The 23,959-nt window shown below is 40.6% G+C and overlaps 1 protein-coding gene across 4 annotated transcripts in view; it reads left to right on the plus strand.

Annotated features, from left to right (window-relative positions):
• Nucleotides 1-23,959, plus strand: part of ntm (neurotrimin) — a 561,945-nt gene that overhangs the window by 332,831 nt on the left and 205,155 nt on the right. For 3 of the 4 annotated variants that reach the window (XM_030745782.1, XM_030745783.1, XM_030745785.1), the window contains exon 1: nt 12,058-12,394. In XM_030745782.1, the coding sequence (XP_030601642.1) occupies nt 12,222-12,394 (173 nt within the window). In that variant the 5' untranslated portion in view covers nt 12,058-12,221. Of the gene's footprint in view, nt 1-12,057; nt 12,395-23,959 lie in introns of those variants that run through there. The other variant, XM_030745784.1, reaches the window with a different exon arrangement.

The following is a 23,959-nucleotide window of genomic DNA, read 5'->3' on the forward strand; positions in this document are numbered from 1 at the left end:
TTTCCTCTCACTCGTTCCCGCAGCTTCACATCGCTTTAAACAGCGTGGACGCTGAGCGTCTACAGCAGGGATACTCAACTTGATCTAGCCGAGGGCCACATTTGGAAAATGAGAAGTGGCCGAGGGCCAGCCATTAAACTACATTCATATAAAATGAGCAAACTTTAAAAAAGACTGATAGCTTGTGCTCATATTTTGATGCATTTTATTAGCTCCACTGCAATTCAGCAAGATATATTTTGAACCATCTTGAACAGCATAGCTGGAACGTTTCCTATTATGCAGGCAAATATTGGACAAATTCAAAAATGAAAATGATTATTAACAGTTCTTAGGCATAGAATGAACATATTTCAGCTCTTTTGGTGTGAAAGCTGTTTATAAAATATATTAAACACATAACTGCACAGTGCAAGCCACCAAATGTTGGAATAGTTCAGAAATACAATTTAAAAAAAAAAAAAACTGCTTTACTATATTTCAGTTATTTTAAAGTTTGGAACAGACAGCACAGGTATGTAATCAGATGTTTATGTTTTAACCTCTTCATGCATCACATACTATTAGTTACTGACTACATGCTTAATGTGAGGTAACACATCTCGTTTCCTTTGAGAGCTTACTGAAGTTTGGTTTCTGAGAGGTCAAGGCAATATGCAAGCACTGGTTGAGATGTGAATCGGTGAGTCTATTGCGCTTTTTGTCCTTAATTAGATTCATCACTGAAAACCCCGACTCGCATATGTAAGTGGATCCGAACATTGTCAAAATGTATATAGCGAGTCTTTTAGAGTTCGGATACTGATGAACAGAGTGTGCCCAAAATTCACACAGTCTCTCCTCTCTGAACTTGGCTTTTAGGACATCATTAGCCTGCATCTGGACCAGTTCCAGCTGGAAAGCGCCCTCACTGATAGCAGGCACAGCGTTTTTTGCCTCTGCTGGGCAGCTCCCGGTGACAGCAACGGCGAACGGGTTGCGCACAAACAGTAGCAGTTGCTGTGGGATTTTGAAGTTGTGAAACTGCGATCTGAAGTTCTCTGACAGATTTTTTAACAGTGCTACCATTCGTGACAGCACAATCCCATTTGTAGGAACATCACGCAGGGTAGGGAAGTGAAGTTTTTTCCCCTCTATGTCCGTCACGAATACGCCCAAGGTTGTCTGAAAAGCGCTCACTTTTTCAAAGAGCTCTCCCACATTCGAATCCCCACCTTGGAGCTGCAGGTTAAGATGGTTCAAGTGATTAGTGATATCACACAGAAATGCAACCAGAGCCACAGATTCCTGATCTTGCATAAACTGAGAGAACTCCTCTGCTTTCTTTGTTTTTTGACCGGAAAGAAATTCTGTGATTTCTTTGCGCAGTGCAAAGAAGCGCTGTAGGACTCGCCCCCTGCTCAGCCATCTGACATCATTGTGCTGTAGTAGGTCTGAATATTGAGCTTCTTGCTCCTGTAGTAGCATTTTGAAAAGCCGGTGCTGTAAACTTGAAGTTGAGCGAATGTGATTTACAATTTTGATCACTGTGTCCATCACTCCTTTCATTTCACCAGACAGTTTGACACACAACACCGTCTGGTGAATGATGCAGTGTAGTGAACTAACTGTGGGGTGGTCCGCTATGAGACGTGATGCTAAGCCCCTCTCTCGTCCTATCATAGATGGCCCACCGTCAGTTACAAGGAGGTTGATTTTATCCAGCTCCAGAGAATTCTTATCAAAGAAACTTTTCATAGAATTGTACATGGCCTCACCTGTTGCATTGCTCTTGATGGGCAAAAGGCACAGCAGCTCCTCTTTGAAAAGCTCCCCGTTAAAATATCTCACAAACACGGACAGCTATGCAGTGTCTGTTGCATCTGTAGACTCGTCCATAGCTATTGACATGTAATCCACCCACTTCAGTTCAGCAAGTAAAGTAGAAAAACTGTCCTCATACAAAGTTTCTAGTCTCCGTGCCGCCGTTGAATCCGAAAGCTGAACCTGCTTCACGCGGTTAACGATGTCATCTTTGTGTTTGTCACCGGCAAACAACTCCTCCACGATTCCCAAAGTGCACACTTTCACAAGCTCAGCGTCCACAAATGGCTTGCCCTTTTTAGCCAGCTCCCAGGTTACACGCAGTGAAGCAGCGGTGGCTTTTTCAGCAGCAGTAGTGGAAGTCGTCAAGATTGTTGATGTGGTAGCATAAGACAACTTTAAGGCCTCAGTCTTGTCTTTTCGTGCAATGCTACCAACCGGGAAAGCTGCACTGAAGCTAGCATGTTTTGACTCGTAATGCCGCTTAATGTTAGCAACTTTGCATACAGCAACTGTCTTTTGGCAAATTAAACACAACAGTTTTGCGTTGGCATGAGGTGGCAAAATGAATGCAAAATCATCTGTCCATTTGTTATTAAACTGTCTGTTTTCGACGTCAACTTTTCTCCGCTTACTAACCTCACTCATTTTTTGCCAAGATATTCATTTAAGGACACGTCTTTTCCTTGCAGATCAGCAGTGATTCTTGACCTGCGCAAACTGTTCACTACCTTAAAGGCCCAAATCATTAGGACCTAAAGGGCCATGTACAAACTAATGATTCTGTCTTACAGACAGTTCACTTTGTGAACACAAGGGGGAATTATTCAGCATTTGTTACACAATAAAAGGGAAAATTATTTTAATTTTGAGCAATTACAAGAAATGGCCGCGGGCCGGTCACCAGCCAATCACGGGCCGGATTTGGCCCGCGGGCCGTGAGATGAGTATGACTGGTCTACAGAGTTCAATAGCGAAGCAAAGACTGCAGCGAAACGAGACGAGTCATTGGATAAATGCTGGGCTTTGTCCCGCCCATCGGACGCTCAGCGTCTCTGGGGGTCTATGGGGCAGTGGGCTGGCCTCGGCCGGCCCGGACGCTCAGCTTCTGCATGATGATTGGATGATCTGTCTGAGGCTGAATCCCTTTTTGATTGACAGCGAAATGAGCGAATCAGCGATCTTTTGGTGTAAACATCCATGGGAGCATTTTCATTCTGTTCTGAGATGAACCGGAGACTTTCCTAATCCTCGACTAGCGACAAATCGAGCTTATATTTCTTGTGGGGGTTTTTTGTAGCTGCTTGTGTTTGGAGACTGACTTCTATCACTCTTTCTGACTTCTATCGCAGTTTCTGTCCAGCGGGTGCTGCTGTATAAATAAACCGACACATTTTATGATGTAGGCCGAAATTGAGCATCCCCTCATTGAAAGACCAGCATCCGCCACTGATATATATATATATATATACCCAATTTCAGCCAAGCTTTAGCTGCAGAATGCATGGCCTCACAATTGACTCTATAATACTTTGGTATACAGAGGGGTTCATGGTAATTGACTGCAAGTTGTCAAAGTCGTATGGCAGCAAAATAAGCCCAACTCATCACCCCTCCAACATGACAGTTGTTATGAGAGGTTTGTGCTAATATGCTGTGTTTGGTTTTCTCCAAACATGGCACTGTGCATTATCATAAAGCATATGAACCATATGAAACACATAGTTTGGTCTTGTCTGTCCAGAGGACATTGTTCCAGAAGTGTTAGCTTGTTCACATATAACTTTGCAAACATTAAGTATGCTTCCATTTTCTTTTTAGGAAGAAGAGGCTTTCTCCTGGCAAACCTTTCAAATACTGATACTTCTGTCTTTTTCTAACTGTACTGTCATGAACTTTAAAATTTAACAAGCTAACTGATGCTAACTGATGTTGGAGATGTAGCTGCTGGGTTTTTTGCTCTCTCACTGCAGAATGACAGATTCAAATGTTTTGGAAATGTCTTTAGAACCCTTTCCAGGTTGACGGGCAAAAACAATTTCTTCTGTTAGAAAATTGCTGATGTCTTTTCTCCTTTGCATTGCGCTAAGACCTGAATGCTGCAGAGCAGCTGGCATGTGTTGGTGTGGAGAGTGCAGACCCAAAATGCACACTTGGAGGCAGAGTAGAATATATAGAAATGAACCTTTTATTTGTAGAAACAGATAATCCAATTGGCAGGCAAAAACAAAGTCCATAAATCCAATCGGGGACAGGTGCAGGAGACAGCTGGTAGTAATGAACAATATCACGCGACAAAGACTAAATCACACTACACGAGGGAAATTAGGGAAATGAGACATTTCAGGGAAAACAAGATAAAGGAAGCAAAACAAAATACAGTGCATATGAGACAAGAGACTAACAAAATAAAACAGGAAATAACTAAAACATGAGAACACCTTCCAGAGATGGAGACTTAAACAATAAACAGTAACACAGGGAAGGTAAGACAAGCTGAAAACTGAAGGACTTGTCATGGTCCTGGGCCGTGGCCCAGTGTTTTGTGTTCTTGTATGGTTCTGTTTTGTTGTGCGGTCTCTGTTTCTGTCTCCCTGTGTTCTGTTCCTGTTTTCCCCCTGTGTCAGTATCTCCGGGTCTCAAGCCAGTGTGTACCACGTTAGGTTATTTCCTGTTTTATCTTGGTAGGTCTTTGTGCTTTGGGTTTAGTTTTGCTTCCTATGTTTCCCTCCCAGCTGTCTCCCATTTGCCCATTACCTGCTGTGTATATATTGTTGGTGTTCTTGCTTTGGCGTCGTCGCGTCATTGGTTGTTGTCCGCTGTCCCGTGCCTAGTCCTGTTAGTAAATGAAGTCTAGCCTGTTTCGCGTCTCTCCCCCATCTGGTGTATTTCCGGGGAGAGCTCATGGTTATCTTTTGTTGTATTGCGTAAATAAAAGTGAGAGAATTACACCATCCTGAGTCTGCATATTGGGGTCCTCCTTCCTATATATAACCTAAATATAACCCAAAAAGTAACTAGAAACTCCAAAATATAGTTACAAGAAAATAATAAATAATAAATTTCTTAACTAAGGACCAAGAACAACAAACTGAAAACGCTGGGTCAAAGACCCAGGACCATGACACCAGCAAACTGACAAATCTTCTGAGTTCATAGTGGTGGTCATGCTTGCTGATGATCAGTTAATCAAGTGCATTTGATCAGCAGTACCTGTCTGTTTCTTACCCTCTTAATTCCTAGTTAAGTTGTAATTTTTCACACAGGGTCTGTATTTTGTCTTCATTTTTGTTAAATAAGTAATATGATGTAATATGTCATGTGTTGTTCATCTGAGGTTGGTGTTACGTAATCACAGATGTTCATGTGTTTATTTTTTATGATGTCCTGATATATAAATCTTTAGAATTGAAAGAAGGTGTACTTTCCTTTTAGCACTACTGTATAGGAATGTCGTCCATGTAACAGTAGTAGGAATGATTGTAGAGCGTAATAAATTTGGCACTCATGCAGTCACTACAAGCATTTTGATAAAGGTGAAGGAGATGCTTGTAGACCTTTCAGAGCATTATTTCTCCATTAATAAATTACTAGAGGAGCAGGTCAACCAATAAACATAAGGTCGGTGCCTTGAACAGGAGTTTTTCCTTCCCACTGTTGCCAAGTGCTTGCTCATAGGGGGTCGTTATGACTGTTGCGTTTTCTCTGTAATTATTGCAGAGTCTTTACCTTACAATATAAAGCACCTTGAGGTGACTGTTTGTTGTGATTTGGTGAACCCTACTCCTGCATTCTGTATGTCAACGTGTCTTTGAGCAAGATACTGAACCTGAAATTGCCCCCAGTGCGTCCCCGTGTAGGTTGGCTGAGCTCACATGCTTGCTTGTAGCAGCACCCAACATCTCTCTCTGCTGCATATCAATACTTGTCCTGGGAGATTGCCCAATACTACTCTGTCCTTGTTCTGTTGGCCACTGTGTTTGCCATGATGATGTTATTTTCTAGGAAAGAGTCAGTGTTATGTTAGGAAAAGTGAATAGTGCCTGGGCACAATTTTCACTTTAGATCACATTCTGGTCCTTTTCATGCAATTAAAATGAAAAGAATTGCAGATTGCTCTTCTTTTTTTTTTTTTCTTTGCTTGCTTGCTCATTTTTTCCTTCCTCCATATGAACTGACTGTAGTGCATGTGTACAGGAAAAAGGCAGGTTTGATCTGCCCATGTGCACAGAAAAGCTTTAGTAATGCAAGCTAGTTTAATTAGTAACTTAGTAATTATATAAATAAAATTTTCTTTTAAGAGGAAGAAATCTCCAGCAGAACCACGCTCAGGGAGGGGCAGTCATTTGTCACGACTGGTTGGAGCTGAGGGGAGAGAGACAGGACAAAAGACATGCTGTGGAAGACAGCCAGAGATTAATAATAACTAATGATTAAATGCAGAGTGGAGTATAAACAGAATAAAAAGAGTTGAGTGAAAAGAAACACTCACTGCATCATGGGAACCCCCCAGCAGCCTAGGCCTATAGCAGCGTAACCAAGGGGTGGTTCAGGGTCACCTGATCCAGCCCTAACTATAAGCTTGATCAAAAAGGAAAGTTTTAAGCCTAATCTTAAAAATAGAGAGGGTGTCTGTCTCCTGAATCCAAACTGGGAGCTGGTTCCACAGAAGAGGGGCCTGAAAGCTGAAGGCTCTGCCTCCCATTCTACTCTTAAGTATCCTAGGAACCACAAGTAAGCCAGCAGTCTGAGAGTGAAGTGCTCTGTTGGGGTGATATGGTACTATGAGGTCTTTGAGATAAGATGGTGCCTGATTATTCAAGACCTTGTATGTGAGGAGAAGGATTTTAAATTCTATTCTAGATTTAACAGGGAGCCAATGAAGAGAAGCCAATATGGGAGAAATCTGCTCTCTCTTTCTAGTCCCTGTCAGTACTCTAGCTGCAGCATTTTGGATCAGCTGAAGGCTTTTCAGGGAGCTTTTAGGACAGCCTGATAATAATGAATTACAATAGTCCAGCCTAGAAGTAATAAATGCATGAATGAGCTTTTCAGCATCACTCTGAGACAAGATGGTTCTAATTTTAAAAATATTGCACAAATGCAAAAAAGCAGTCCTACATATTTGTTTAATATGTGCATTGAAGGACATATCCTGGTCAAAAATGAGATTTCTCACGGTGTTACTGGAGGCCAAAGTAATGCCATCCAGAGTAAATATCTGGTTTGACACCATGTTTCTAAGATTTGTGGGGCCGAGTACAAGAATTTTATTTTTTATCTGAATTAACAGAGGTCATCCAGGCCTTAATATCTTTAAGACATTCCTGCAGTTTAACTAATTGATGTGTGTCATCTGGCTTTATGGATAGATAAAGCTGGGTGTCATCTGCATAGCAATGAAAATTTATGCAATGCTTTCTAATAATACTGCCTAAAGGAAGCATGTATAATGTAAATAAAATTGGTTATAGCACAGAACCCTGTGGAACTCCATAATTAACCTTAGTGTGTGAAGAAGACTCCCCATTTACATGAACAAATTGAAGTCTCACCCATTAATCTGTGTGGGTGAGCATCTACAGTACCAGTCAAAAGCCAAACTTTTGATACTGCGCAAGACCCGAGCTTGAAGCAGTGCAGGATGTGTGTGTGTGTGTGTGTGTGTGTGTGTATTTGTGGTTAAAATTACACATGTAGCCTCAGCCTGATTGAATTACTGCAGAGGGATATTTGAAGGGACTATGGAAAAAATTAATGCCTGCAAACCTCAAAGAATTGAGGCAATGTTGTAAAGAAGAGTGGACTAAAGTTCATCTACAGCAAGGTCAGGTACTGATAAAGTCATACAGAAAATGATGACTTCAAGTTATTGATGAAGTTATTGATGCTAAAGGTGGTTCTACAAGTTCTTGAATGATATGTACTGACTGTAATTAATCCTACTGCTACTACTCCTTTGTAATTAACTTACAAAGGAGTAGTTTTGTTTTGTTTTTTTTTTCCAGATGGAACAGCTTCTTGAATTTAATTTTGGAAAAAGAATGTGTGACATTGCAATTTGCTTTGCTAACAACCACTGATTAGTTTAACCTTGGTTTTACTGCAGGTGTAACAGCATTAATCATGGCAGTATTTGTAAATAATAAGATAGAAAACCTTTATTTTGAGGTTTTGGAAAGAATTCGCCTTTGTGTATGTAAATGTGTGGATGCTGATTCGTGCAGGGACTGCTCTTCCTCCACCAGTACAAACCACCACAGGCTGCTACCTAAGGAATGGAACTAAGTCTAAAAAAAGTGTTTGCAATACTAGTTTGAGTTTATTTTTGTCAAGGATTGCGAACAAAAACAGTCATCTCAGAGATACCACCACTCGGACTCAGGGACTCAAACCAGAAATCTGCAGGTTCCTCATTGACTGCTCTGTTTGTCTCACCAAAGTTTCCCACACAGAATTTTTAGCTGCTCACTCAAGCACAGCAGGCTAGATTCAGCCCTGCCCCTTGTGTTTTATTTCCTATGAATTTAACTCAAGGCCCATTTCTCTGTTTAGTAGTTACACATCATTTTGAGTTATAGCAATTGTGCTGGTATGGAGAGCCACTTCATTCAAAATTAAAAACTTAAATAAATTAATAAATAAATAAATACTCCTATTGATAAACTATTAATAAATATTCCATGAAATAAATAAATATCCCTATGAAATAAAACAAAATATTTTTAAAAGAAATTTTCATCTTACTTGAACTTATTTCATGATTTATTTATTTCATATTGGAGTTTTATTTTGTGACACTTTTATTTTGTAAAACTACTTTACATATTTCAGTGACTTTTAGTTTTTTAACCCCATTTTTCATTTTAAGCTCTTTTTATTTCATGTTCTTGTATTCAAAAGAGGGGGTGGAGTTTAATCTGTGGGGTGGCCCTGATCAGGATTTATGACCAATCACAGCAAAGTATTCCCCCGTGCTGAGCTCTGTTTGGTCCAACTAGCTTCAAGTCGTGAACCAACTGTTACGTGTTCTGGATGACAATTTCTTTAGCGGGCAATATGGAGGACATCGGAGAACTCTGAGATGAAATGCAAAGGTTTGCTAATGAAACTGAGCAAAATGATTTAACATTCGATACTATTTTGGCCGGTATTGAAAAATATCTCAAAACGCTCAGGCGAATAAGTGCTCTTCTAGACTTAGACATTGATGATGAAGTCTTGAACTGCTTCAGAGAAATCGAGCATAGCATACTTGATATCCACACTTCCAGCATGCGAGCAGGACGCCCACGTCTGGATGTTCCTGTTGATATGCTCACTACCTTTGCAACAGCTGGTCTGTCAACCCGAATAATCACAGATCGGTTTGTTGTGTCATCCAGCACAACAGCAGATGCACTCAGCCAATCCTGACCAGCACCGCTCCACAGATAAAACTCCGCCCCCTCTTTTGAATACAAGAACATGAAATAAAAAGCTTGAAATGAAAAACGGGGTTAAAAAAAAAAAAGTCACTGAAATAAGTAAAGTAGCTTTACAAAATAATAGTGTCACAAAATAAAACTCCATTATGAAATTAATTAATTAATTGTGAAGTAAATAAATCTTGAAATTAGGGATGGCACGATACCACTTTTTTATGTCCGATACCGATATCGATATTTTACATTTGATATCGGCCGATACCGATATAAATCCGATATTTAAAATTGATCCAGGCATTTAAAAACATTAAAAAAAAAAAAAAAAAAAAAGAAGTCAACAGTCTCTCAAACAACAAAATCAAAGTCTTTTAGTTGTCTCACATACAAGACTAAGGACCAGGGCGGGCAGAGCTTTTTAGGCAGTGGCACCAAAGCTCTGGAACTGTTTACCACTCCAGCTCCATTTAGCTGACTCTGTGGCATCATTTAAAAAATAGTTGAAAACTTTTCTTTTTAACCAGGCTTTCTGGTTTCTGACTTTATTTTTATTCTTTTTCTTTCAAAATGGTAATGTTATTATGTTTTTAACATAGTGTTTTCTGGGGGTGGGGGTGATATTGTGTTTTAATTATTGTAAAGTGCTTTTCTGTCTGTGAAAAACGCTATATAAAGAAACTTTACTTACAACAATAACTATCACCTGAATCCTGTTGCTTCTGTGTGAGAAGGTGATGCTTATGGCATGTTGCAAATTTCATTAGGGCTGCAACTATCGATTATTTTAGCAATTCTGTATTCTATTTATATTGATTACCCAAGAAACTGGATAAGAAATACTTTTTTTCATATCAACAGTTCATCTGCATAATTTAACTTCTGTACTGCAGTTTTTCCCTGTGTGAAACAAACAGGGTGGATGGAGCAGCTACAAAGTTCTCGTTTCTTCACTTACTGATCAGATGGTTGATGAAGGACCTCCAGCTGTTTCCCAGTAAAGGTTTCATGGAGGTTACAGGGACGAAAAGGCTTCTTTTGGACACTAGAAAAACATTTCCTTCTGCTCCATCAGAGCTCACCGGCTCCGCCTCTTTCCGCTTGTGCAGACAGACTGCACAGTAAATCAGCTGACCGCTGCTGTTGCGTCATCAGTGTTCACGTGAAAAACTAGGGGCTGCGTGAGCGCAATCTTGTAATGCTTTGTATTTACAAGCATTCTCCTAAATACGTTTCTACTGCAGGTATATATTTAGTCACAAATCAGGGATTAAAGTATCAAAAATATTTAGACGGGGAAGGGGTCCTTCCGGTACCGGACGGTCACCAGTGCTAATAGCTGCGCTCGCTAGCAGTATGTCCGGGAGCTGAAGTAGAGAAAAAAAATAACAGCTGATTCTCAGCACAGCGAGCACAACACACAAACAAGGCAGAGAGCGGTGGAGGCGGAACAACATGTCAGCGATGATCACTCAGTGTCAAAGGGAATCCGCAGCAACCGGAGGATCTGAGGGGGTTGTTTTCTAACTCCTGATCCCCCACTCCATTCCAGTAGGTGGCGGTAATGCAGCTCTAAGCTGGTTTGGTCAACTGCAAATCCACAAGAAGAAGAAGATGTCTGAACAATGTAATGCAGCTAATGTGAGCGAAACATTATTTAATGTATCGGATTACATTTTTTTATTTCCTTCCGATATCCGATCCAGTAATTTAGGCCAGTATCGGACCGATACCAATACTGAATATCGGATTGGCGCATCCCTACTTGAAATAAATCAAAATCAAATAAAAAAAATCTTTTAAAAATCTTTTGTTTTATTTCATGGGGATATTTATTTATTTTATGGAGTATTTATTAATAATTTATCAATAGCAGTATTTATTTTATTTATTTAATTTTGAGTGAAACGGCTCTCCATAGTGCTGGCTTACACTTTGTGATAATCACCAATTAGACAAAAGCATTCGTACTTTTGTACACCTCAATACAAACAGTTCCTTTTTTGAAATTGGTTAACTCATGTTTAAATCAATTTCGAGTACAGTGCAAAAGTTGTGAGCCACTCACTCCATTTCTTCATAGCTTGCTTCCAAGGAACAATAATTTCTTGCAGTTTTTAATGTGGTCTTGGACATTAGCTGTTTGTTCACTTATTTTGAGTCCAGTCCTTGTACCTGACCATTTTCAAAGGAATCTTTTTTTGTTTGTTTTTTTAGCCATTTAACACTGACCAATGTATCATATCAAAAGGCACCTAATTCAAGCAATGAACTAGTGTTATGTCTACACATAACAGATAAGAACCAATTTTAATGTGTGTCTTTAGGCACATAAATAAATCCATTTCTTTAACTGAATGTACAAGAAAAATGACAAAGATAACAGTCGGACAGACATAAAATAATACTTTTGCACCAACAAGGTGATTCCAAAGAACTAAAACTGTCTGGGCATGGTGTACAGCATGCCCATTAAAAACTGAGGAAACTAATGGAGAAAAAAAAGAGGAAGTGGCATATTATCAGCAGCAGACAAACAGTATCCAAAATAATAAATAAAAAAAAATCCAGCCAAAGCCCACAGGACCTGAGAGATATATCTGGCTTTCCATCTACTGTTCACTGCAGACAAAACATTTCAGCACATCTGTGAAGGGTTCTGTGCATTTTGTTTATTTCTAGCTATATTAAAACAAAAAAAAAAACAAACGAAACAACAAACAAAAAACTTGGAATACATACATCATTGCCTCCCCCAGGAGTAATGAGAATCATTAGTTTTTTCTCCCCACTTTTAAAGAAGAGGCAGTGGATATTTCACAGCGCAGTCCGACAGTGTCCTCTGTCTCTCCTACTCTTCACCCCTAGAATACCTGTCGAGAAGATTTGGATTAAGACTAATGAACTGGGAGTAAAATAATCTCCATTCAAGGCGGAAGACCGCCTCATTGTCTCGCTGTGGGATTTTAGTTTGTGCGCCTTTGACGGCTAAAGACGATGTCTGTCCGGAGATACTTTGTCGCTTTTTCCAAATGCACAGTTTTCCTCTCCCTGAGGATTTTGTTCCTTGTGCTTGCAGGGTTACCGGTCCGTAGCCAAGGGGATTCTCAATCCGACAACAAAGTGATGGACAATATCACCGTCCGACAAGGAGAGACAGTCTTTCTCAGGTGAGTCCCCTCCCACACACACACACACAGACACACACACTTATCTTCCTTATTCTGCTGCTGTTTCTGAATTCCACTTCCGAAGTCATGCGCTGTCTGCGGGCTCTCGTTATTTAAGTGTTTAGTGTGGCGATCGAGCGGCAGAAAGTGGTTTATCATGTAACCGACGGGGGGGGGGGGGCTTGAGAGGATTAGTCTGGAAAACACTTCATTCAGAAGCGATCCTCTGCTAATCTTCTGCAGCTGTTAACTACAGACTGGTTGTTTTAATTGTTGTGTGACGGTGCAGAACTAAAGGTGGTGGGAAAAGTGGGTTTCTGGAAGGAGGGAAGGAGCGAAAGCTGTTGTCAAGTCGTTGCTGGGGGCTGCAGATGGAAACAAAACGAAACAGCTACAATTAAATGGAAAAAAACGTGAATGTGAAATGAAGTGACTAACAAGTCCTCAAGATGGGAGAGTTTGCTGACGTTTCGCCTCAGTGCGCTGCACACGCAGCTTTCAAGTGCTGTCGGGACTGTCCAGAGCAACAGGAACAATAAACGTGATGGCGAAGAAATTGATCTTTATTTAGTAGTTTGTGTTAGGAACAAAATGTTTTCAGTGTAGTATTCATTTTGTGGAGTGAGTTCAAGAGATGTTACAGGGAGGCGTGGTTGAGGTTTCCTGCTGACAGTGATTTAGTTGCAACTCAAGGACTTGGACATGAGTGGTTTTTACATAAAGGGGTAACAAAACAGTCCTCTTGAGGTTGAAAACCATCTGAGTCGGCCTACATTTTTTTCATATATAAAACTGGCAGCTGCATAAGTATCAATTAAATCTTAATAGCCACGTGAGTTGCAAAAGCTAAGGTAACTATGTCCAACTGTAGTTCTATATGTGAATGATTTAGTTACTGAAATTCTGTTTAAGCTCATTACATCCATTTGCTAAGTCAGCCAAATTTTTGGCCGACCATAAATGTACAGGTGGCCATTGAAGCAGCCTTTGTACATGTCTTTAGCCACTAATAGCCACTAAGGGGGTGGCTGTAGCTCAGTAGGTAGAGCAGGTTACCTATTGATCGGAAGGTCAGCGGTTCGATTCCTGGCTACTCCAGGTTACATGCCAATGTATCCTTGGGCAAGATACTTAACCCCAAGTTGCTCTCCGACTGTCCTGTCGGAGTATGAATGTGTGTGAATGTTAGCTAATTAAAAGCACTTAGCTTAGTAAACATGGAAGTGCTTGTATGAAGGTGAGTGCATGGGTGAATGTAAAACATGTTGTATAAGCGCTTTGAGTGCTCTGACTGAGTAGAAAAGCGCTATATAAGAACTAGTCCATTTACCATAATAGTAATACGTCACTACGCTGCAAAAAGCAAAGTAAATCTGTGTAATTAACAAATTATGTCATGACAATTTCTAAATTATCCAAGCATCTTTTTTCTGCATATTATTCTGTGAAAAATATCAGCACAGCAGACACCATACAGGCCGATTCACTGATACATCTTTGACTGACCACTGCTGACTGATCATATTGGTTGGTTGATATATTGTTGCCTTTTACCAAATACTCTTGATAATACAATATATTCTCTGTCTCGGTTTGGCTGCGTTAAAGCGCTCATGATTAAAACAATATTACAGCAAGACAAACAAAATCACACTGTCATCAATTTCATATGGAATTCAAAATAAGCAATTAAGTATATGGTGGCTTTACAAACGTGGAACATATTTTCCACCAAGATGGCACCAGTGCATACGGCACACCAGCTATCGCTCCTTACTTTGTGTTTTTGCTGTTTCTGTGTGTCATACAAATGTCAACTCGCTACTGGTGTATGATCACCAAACACTTCTGGAGCTTCATCTGTTTGCTGTAAAACTCATGCTGTACCACTATGAAGGACAAGATTCTTTATCCCAGCTCTTATCTGGAATACTGGCTTTTTTCTACCAACCTCCAGGCTCACCTCACTGGAGGAAGCGTCACAGATGCCGGGGTAAGTGTGGCAGGCGGTTAGTTAGTGAAGCTAAAGCACTATTTGGCCTGCTCTACCAGTGCTTTCCTGGCAGCTCCTCATCTTTATATTTTGTGGCGCTCCCTGGACCTTGTCAACTCCTGGCTGGTACCTGTTGTTGGCTCAGATCAGTCTATTCTATCCCAGCGCTCCTGCCCACTACATCTGTGTTGGCGAGGAGTGAACCTCCAGAACTTACGGCCTTTGACGCACATGCCCCTCACTACTGCTGTTTTGGATCTGGTTCCCATCACGATGGGCCTGGTGAACGCCAGATCTGTAATGAACAAAAAATTTATCCTGAAGATTTCTTCACTTCCCATGACTGCATGAAACCTGGATGTCTCCTGGTGAGTCCAGTGCCTGTTCTGAACTCCTGCTGCTTGTACTTCAATTCCATGTGGTCCTCGGGTCATGGTGGCGACTGTTTTCAAATCAAACTTTGACTGTAAGCAGTTTTCTCCTCCGATCTTGTTCTCCAGCTTTGAACTAGTTATTTTTGAGTCGGGTCATTCTCCTGCCCTGGTTCACATGGCAGCTAACCGTCCACCAAAGTAAATTAAAGACTTTCAAGTGACGTCTCTGATCTCTTGATTGAAATGCCAAGATACAACCAAATTTTAACTTTTGGGGATTTTAATATTCATGTTTGTTGCCCTGAGAAACCTCTGGTGAAGGATTTTTTTTAGATTTAGTGGACTCTAATCTAATTCAGTCTGTGAATGGTCCCACTCAGGAATGTGGGCACACATTTTTTCTGGTTTACTTGTTCTTAATTTGGAAAGTGGTGATACAGTGTTTTCAGATCATATGCCTGTTTTAATTGATTTTGTCACTCTCTGTCAACCTGCTAAACAGGGTGCGCCTGTTCAGCGCTTCCGTGCTTTTAATTAAACCTTCCATCACTGTTCACTTCTCCACTGCTTTTGGCCATGAAGTGACCTCAAACTTTTCTGTGCCCTCCAGTACTGAGGAGCTGACCTTTCAATTTAATTCTATTTGCCAAACTGTCCTGGACTCTGTAGCTCCATTAAAAATCATTTAACCACCTTCTCATGATCCATTTACCCTTATACCCTGTCCGGCTGTATTTGACACTTCAAGCCTGTCTTGCTGCTTTTTAGAGCAGCTGGATTCCAGTTTGAAGCCATCAGGCCCCCCTTTGATGTTGTCCCCTATCAACTTGTCAAAGAAGTTTTTCCTACCCTTGGTCCATTCATTCTTACCATTATTAGTTGTAGTTTGACTTCTAGTGCGGTGCCAAAAATTTTAAATATGCTGTTGTGCAACCCGTGCTAAAGAAATCTGGCCCAGACTCTTCTGTTTTATCAAACTTTTGACCCATCTCCAAGCTACTATTTTTGTCTAAAATCCTAGAAAAGATTGTCTTCACCAAACTGAAGACCTTCCTGGATGAACATGAAATTCCTGGATGAACATGAGTTTAAAACTCATCACAGCACTGAGTCCGCTCTGTTAGGGGTTTTTAATGATATTCTGTTAGCATCTGATGCTGGTGAGTGTGTGCTACTTGCGCTATTAGACTTAACAGGTGCTTTTGACACTGGGACTATGAGCTCCTCTCCAGGCTGGAGCAGTGTCTGGGCATCACAGGCACAGTGCTCCAGTGGTTTAGGTCCTACCTCTCAGATAGAAGCTTCTGCATCAGCATTGATGACTTTTAACTCTGCCTCTGCTGCCCTCCCTTGGTGGATACCACAATTCTCCATTCTTGGACCTTTCTTTTTCTCTTTGTACCTGCTGCCACTTGACACTATTTTTTCAGAAATATGATATTTCTTTTCATTGTTATCCAGATGATTGTCAAGTTTATTTACCACTGAAACACACTGAAATGTGCGTGCTCCATCCAGTCTCTCCTTGACTGCCTTACTGACTTCAGGGGATGGCTGTCACTAAATTTTCTGAATTTTAATGAGAAAAAGACAAAAATTATGTTGTTTAGACCCAGTGGCACCAGCAGTACCCCTCGCACTGACCTTTCCTCTCTGGCCCCATATAAGAAATCCATTTACGTGTGAAAATGGATCTGACTTTAAGGCTTCATACTCAGGTAAACACAGTGGTGAAATCCTGCTTTTCTTTTCTTTTTTTTTTTTTTTTTTTTTTTTGTCAAAAATTAAACCTCTTCTCTCCAAATGTAATCTTGAAATGGTAATACGTGCTTTTATAATGTCTCATCTTGATGACTGCAGTGCACTTTTTTTCTTTTTTTTTAATCAGAATTAGCCAGGCCTCCATTGCTCGCCTACAGATGGTGCAAAATGCTGCTGCTCAATTTTTATCTGGTGCAAGCAAGCGAGAGCACATCACTTCAGTTTTAGCTTCTTTTCACTGGCTTCCAGTTCATTTACAAATCCATTTAAAATCCTTTTATTTGTTTTTAAGTCTCTTAATGGTCATGCCCCATTTTATCTGTCTGAATTGCTGCACCCACACGTCTCATCTTTTTTCATTTAGGTCAGCAGACCAGATGCTTTTATTTGTTCCAAAGACGCAATGTAATCTCAGAGGTGATCGAGCTTTTGCAGTTGTGGCTTCTAAAATTGATTTGCCATTGCAAGTCAGACAGGCTCCTCCACTTGCTGTTTTAAATCTCATTTAAAACACACACTTTTACTCCCTGGCCTTTGACCCAGTGTGAGACTGACTGTGAATTTAAGTTACTTTTGTATTTCTTAATTTTTTAACTTCTACAGCTCTTTTGTGTTTCTGTATCTTTTTACCATCTGGCCTGTGTTTGTCTTTTATGTTTAGTGTTATAGCACAGCACTTTGGTCAGTCCTGTTGTTTTTAAAAGTGCTTTAAAAATAAAGGTGTATGGTATGGTATATTTTCTTCTTTAAATTTGCCTTATAAATCCTAAAATCATTGCTATCTCTGGGTTGGGTGGGAGCTCATTGAAGGTAACTATCACAAGAAAGGAGCTAATATTTATTTCTGTTTTTTCATGTTATTATTCAGTAATAGAAAATTTAGAGTTTCTGCATATTTTGCACAATATTAACTACAGCAGTAGGCTCTTTTTGACACATTTCACAGTGTCAGACAAGCTCTGTACTGACCTAACACTGCTTCAGCAACACAGTTAGTATTCTATCACATCCTAATATTGTTGAGGAACAATGTTATGTCTCTGCAGTATGTTACATTGTCAAAGTTGCTCTAAGCCCGTCCAAACAGCAAAGCTTGTAAAAAAACAAAAAATCTAATAATAAAAAAAAAAAAAAAATACACCATAAAAACACATTGCAGTCTTGCTCCTATCCCTCTTGAAATTGGGATGCAATGTTATTATTAATCCACTGTTCACCCTACAAAAAGGTCAGCGGGACTAGCAAGTCTAAACTTGCCATGATGTGTATCAGTCCTCCAGGCTGAGCAGTAATGGCTCTTTTGGTGTAATGTAATGGTTAGACTGTGCTTTCATCTTGTTCGTGAGTACCCCCTCATGAAGTCGCATCAGTTGAAAAGACATTTGAATCTAAAGCACCTGCTGTTATGGAGCTTTATGAAGACTACCAGTAAGCTATTTACAGTGGTTGCTTCTAAATAAATATATTTTTTCTGTGACTTCTGATTTGCCCATGAAATCAGGATCTTTAATGTTCATGGATGGGTGGGATCTAGAATCTAATTATCAGCCGTAGTTTTTAAGTAAGCAGGGATGCCTGAACTGAGTGAACTCTCATTTTAATGTTAATAAAAGTTCACATAATTTTACAAATAACCTGCAATGGTTGGTACTTTCAGTTGCATTGCTGGGTTTTTGAGTGTGATGATTTCTTTTCCTGTTTTCCTTCATTATTTCACATTCCTGCAGTTCCTGAGACAGGAGCCAGTTCCATAAGTAGGACAGAGGACTATCTGTCAGTGTGATCAGGCAGCCTGCCAGCTGACTCCAGAGTCTTTTGTTTTGCTTCCATCCAGAACAGCTTCAAATAAGCTTTACGTCAATTCACTGCAGACTCCTTTTCATTCTTAGTATGTAACAGTCAACTGACATCCTTAGTGAACTACAATGAGCTTTAGAAAACAGAAAAAAAAGACAGAATGAATATTCAGGAAAACATTTTAGTCACACTGGAGCTCGAGCAGGGTAAAAGGCCATCATAGTATTAGCATTAGTATTAGAGGTAGGTTACGTGATGCAGGCAGGCCCCCTACATCAGCTAGGTGAGGTCATTTGTATCTCCTTTATAGTCCTCAGAAAACGTGGATTTATTTGCATTTCTTAGGCATACATACTGTCATAGATGTGGGACTTGCCACCCCCGCTGTGTGCAGTACTAACAAGCTACCCATTGCCCTTTTCTGACAACTGCCAAGACTGAGTGTGGTATCACATGTTAAAATGTAGAAAGTTTGAGCTCCCATTTTCCTTTGTGCCTATGTTGTTGTTAGTCCTGTGGTCTGATTTGTGGAGAATGATGTAGTATAAATAAGACTAATTATCAGTTTATCTTGATGTGAGCTGACTCACCAGTTCATCCCTGCTAAAGCCTCCTGTGGAGAGAGTACAGAGTACAGTAAGTAGCTGCACAGCAACTTGCAGCAAAACACATAACTAAAAACAATGCCAATAAAACATGAAGAATAGTGTGTGTCTACAGTGGCTTGCAAAAGTATTCATACCCTTTGAACTTTTCCAAATTTTGTCACATTACAACCACAAACATAAATATATTTCACTGGCATTTAATGTGAAAGACCAACACAAAGTGGTATACAATTGTGAAGTGGAATGAAAATGATACATGATCCAAAACATTTTTTACAAATAAAAAACTGAAAAGTGCGGTGTGCAAAAGTATTCAGCCCCCTGAGTCAATACTTTGTGGAACCACCATTTGCTGCAGGTCTTTTAGGGTATGTCTCTACCAGCTTTGTACATCTAGTGACTCAAATTTTTGCCCATTCTTCTTTGCAAAACAGCTCAAGCTCAATCAGATTAGATGGAGAGCGTTTGTGAACAGCAGTTTTCAGATCTTGCCACAAATTCTCGATTGGGTTTAGGTCTGGACTTTGACTGGGCCGTTCTAACACATGAATATGTTTGGTTTTAAACCGTTCCATTGTAGCCCTGGCTTTATGTTTAGGGTCGTTGTCCTGCTGGAAGGTGAAGGTTTTCTTCCAAGATTGTCCTGTATTTGGCTCCATCCATCTTCCCATCAACTCTGACCAACTTCCCTGTCCCTGCTGAAGAGAAGCAGCCCCAGAGCATGATGCTGCCACCACCATCTTTGACAGTGGGGATGGTGTGTTCAGAGTGATGTGCAGTGTTAATTCTCCGCCACACATAGCGTTTTGCATTTTGGCCAAAAAGTTTCATTTTGGTCTCATCTGACCAACGCACCTTGTTCCACATGTTTGCTGTGTCTCCAACATGGCTTCTGGCAAACTGCAAATGGGACTTTTTATGGTTTTCTTTTAACAATGGCTTTCTTCTTGCCACTCTTCCATAAAGACCACATTTGTGCAGTGCACGACTAATAGTTGTCCTGTGGACAGATTCCCCCACCTGAGCTGTGGATCTCTGCATTTTGTCCAGAGTCACCGTGGGCCTCTTGGCTGCATCTCTGATCAGTGCTCTCCTTGTTGGGCCTGTAAGTTTAGGTGGACGGCCTTGTCTTGGTAGGTTTACAGTTGTGCCGTACTCTTTCCATTTCCAGATAATGGATTGAACAGCGCTCCGTGAGATGTTCAAAGCTTGGGAAATCTTTTTATAGCCTAAGCCTGCTTTAAACTTCCCCACAACCTTATTCTTGACCTGTCTGGTGTGTTTTTTGGACTTCATGATGCTGTTTACTCCCCAATATTCTCTTAACCAACCTCTGAGGCCGTCACGGAGCAGCTGTATTTGTACTGAGATTAGGTTATACACAGGTGGACTCTTTTTAGTCATTAGCAGTCATCAGGCAACTTCTGAAAGCAATTGTTTGTACTCAGAGAAAAGGGGGCTGAATACTTTTGCACACCGCACTTTTCAGTTTTTTATTTGTAAAAAATGTTTTGTATCATGTATAATTTTCATTCCACTTCACAATTGTATACCACTTTGTGTTGGTCTTTCACATTAAATTCCAGTGAAATATATTTATGTTTGTGGTTGTAATGTGACAAAATATGGAAAAGTTCAAGGGGTATGAATACTTTTGCAAGCCACTGTATTACTTAACTTGATACAAAAGGCTTTTAATAAAAAAATCTATCATAATAGTGGGTTGTGGATAAGGATCCGAACATCTAAGGTGTCTGAAACTATATATTTTATAGCATTACAATAAAGGGAAAAATGAAAATGCAGAGATGAGGTGGACTTTGCCCTTTGCCTAACCAGTTATTGGTTATTACATTCAGAGTCTTGCATTTATTGCTTGGCTCAAAGGATTTTCTGATCCTCCTTATGTGCAATAGGCTGTTTATTCTATCTATAAAATGTAAGGAAGGCAGTTTATATATACAGTAGAAATCGCCTAAGTTGAAGTCACACAAATCGGATTTTCACTCGACACGACCCCTCATGGAATTGTTTTGTTTCCATTATAATTGAGTACCACTTCAATGTGGGTGGAGTTGATATAGCAACACGGGTGGAGTTGATATAGCAACGCAGGCAGTAGTCTCTTGACATAATTTGTATGTGACTCAAACACAATACAACAATGGATGAGAAAGAGGCAAGCTAATAGTAGCTAATGCCAGTTTACTATCATCATCAAGCATAAGTGGCCCGTACAATGTTTTAATGAATGAAGGTTATCATTGTTAATTATTAAAATATGTATGCTGTGTGCGTGTTTCAGATGGCTCTCTTAAAACTACCACCACAAACTGTTGGTCTGGGCATTCAGCCAAGCCTGCTAGGGGTTTGTGTGCCTCCATTTTCTTGGTCAAATTGGTGCGGTTGATTCTGGTGAAGGAGTCACTCTCATGAATCAGCTAGTGATGACACTCCCTAGCCAATCAGTGGCATGCTCTTCTTCAGTGTCACATTTTCAGATCGCTTCAGATCGCTTGGAACCCCAGCTGAGTGGGTACTAAAAAAGGACCTGGTAGCTGGTACCAGGACCTAATGGAAAAGCCTACAAGTCTAGTCAATGCGCTGAGTAGGTATTAATGGAAATGCCACAATAGTAGCCATTTTGTAATTAATGAATGTATTGCTCCCGGTCATACCTCGGAGTTCCTACATGGGTTGCTTACAAAAAGCTTTACAAAAAGTCACACTGCCAACTTGTGGCCTGGCAATGGGAACTACGGGTCTTGCGTTTCCGTGTAAACAGAGGTCGTTTTTGAAATATTTCCATCTGAACGCGTTACTTTTTGAAAATGAAAGTGGTAAAACAATGCAGTTTCCACTGAAAATGTTCTTGTCTAAATGGGACCTGAGACAAGATGTTTCTATTTTTTTAATATGTGCATTGAAAGACATAACCTAGGGCTGTGCAATGAATCAAAATTTTATTTCAATTTTGATTTTGGCTGCAAACGATCACAAAAACAGTGTAATTGACAAAAAATGATTATTGTTAAAATTATTTCTGTCCAAATCACCTTCACTCTCTTTGCAAATATTCGACCACACTTATTCAGTGCGAATGATATCCCAGTATTCTCACTGTAGATCCTGGTAAGGAGGATCAGTGAGTCAATGTCTTGCTCACTCTTGGCTTACAGCTTGATGTCATCCATGTACAGGAGGTAACTAATGGTCACTCCTGAATCTATATCTGTATCTACTCTTAGTGATGAGCTGGCATAGGGGGTTGAGGTCTATGCAGCAAAGCAGTGGGGACAGTGCATTAACTTGGTATATGCTGCACTTGATGGGAACTAGTGCGATTGCCTTCAAGTTGGTCACCAGTGTTTTCTTCTGCAGTCCCACTGAGTTCCTGATGAATGTTGTTAGTCCACTATTAGCCTTGTACAGTGCAAAGCACTCCAGTAGCCATGTTTGTCCTAAACAGTCCAGGCTCAGGTTGGTCTGCCTGGTCCTTTTGTACTGCTACATCAACCAGGAGCTGGTGCTTTGGCCCTCTGGTGTTATTCCCGATGTCTTTCTGAGCTATGCTTCTGTATAGACTCATGTGCCTAATCGGCTTGGTTGGTACAATGCTTGAGGGGAACTTCCATGTTGTGGAGAGGCAGGTAATCAGCTGGTAGTTTGATGGTATTGTACCTTGTGGGGATTCTTCATGATCAGGAGTCTTCTGGCCTCTGTTAGCATGCCTGCTGTTAGCACCTCCCTTATTTGGGCTGCCAGTAGCCAGTATGTGTGGATCATGTCAGGTCCTCGTGCTGTCCAACTCTTCATTCCATAGACTGATTGTTGGATGTCTTCCTTCAAGATATTGACTTGCTCTTCCTTTACTGGCATGCTTGATCCTAAACCCAAGATCTTCTGGGATTACTGTGGCAGTGGTGTATATGAGCTTCTTGGTTTCAGTGATGCTAGTAGTAGATCGTGTGTGGGGCAGTATACTCCCATCTCCTCTGATGGGACGCTGTCAGTGAGCTGGGGGAGTCTTGGTTCCACATATTAAACAAACCTGTAGGACTTTTCTTCTGCATTTGTGCAGTATCTCTAAAATTAGAAATATTCTGTCTCAGAGTGATGCTCAAAAGCTAGTTCAGGCATTTATTATTTCTAGGCTGGATTATTGTAATTCATTATTATCAGGCTGTCCTAAAAGCCTCCTGAAAAGCCTTCAGCTGATCCAAAATGCTACAGCTAGAGTACTGACAGGGACAAGAAAGAGAGAGCAGATTTCTCCCATATTGGCTTCTCTTCATTGGCTCCCTGTTAAATCTAGAATAGAATTTAAAATTCTTCTTCTCACATGAAAAGCCTTGAATAATCAGGCCCCATCTTAGCTTAAAGACCTCATAGTACCATATCACCCCAATAGAGCACTTCGCTCTCAGACTGCTGGCTTACTTGTGGTTCCTTACTTATTTAAAAGTAAAATGGGGCCTTCAGGTTTCAGGCCCCTCTTTTGTAGAACCACCTCCTTGCTTGGATTGGGGAGACAGACACCCTCTCTATTTTCAAGATTAGGTTTAAACTGTTCCTTTTTGACAAAGGTTACAGTTAAGGCTGGATCAGGTGACCCTGAATCCTCCCTTAGTTACACTGCAATAGGCCTAGTCATCTGGGGTGGGGGGTTATTCTTTGTTCACCTCTTTTCAGTCTGTGTTTGTACACTTCTCTCCAGCTATCTTCCACAGTGTGCTTTTGTCTGCTTTCCCTCCCATCACCCCCAACCAGTCACCGTGCCCCCCATTTGCAAGGATTTGGATACAGTCAAATGGGGAAAAGTTCTTTTTAACAGGAAGAAGCCTCTTTGTGTGTGTGTGTGTGTGTGTGGGGGGGGGGGGGGGGGGGGGGTGCATTTGCTATAATCACCACTCTCACCACAAAATCAAATTTTAATAAGACCTCTTGCTCCAGCCTCTGACGGGGACGGTCGCATTCTATCTCTCTCCCTGCCCTCCCTATCTTTCCTGCTTGCTGCTTGCTGTGAGAGCGT

The sequence above is a fragment of the Archocentrus centrarchus genome, chromosome 14 (assembly GCF_007364275.1).
Source record: "Archocentrus centrarchus isolate MPI-CPG fArcCen1 chromosome 14, fArcCen1, whole genome shotgun sequence".
Taxonomy (NCBI): Eukaryota; Metazoa; Chordata; class Actinopteri; order Cichliformes; family Cichlidae; genus Archocentrus; species Archocentrus centrarchus.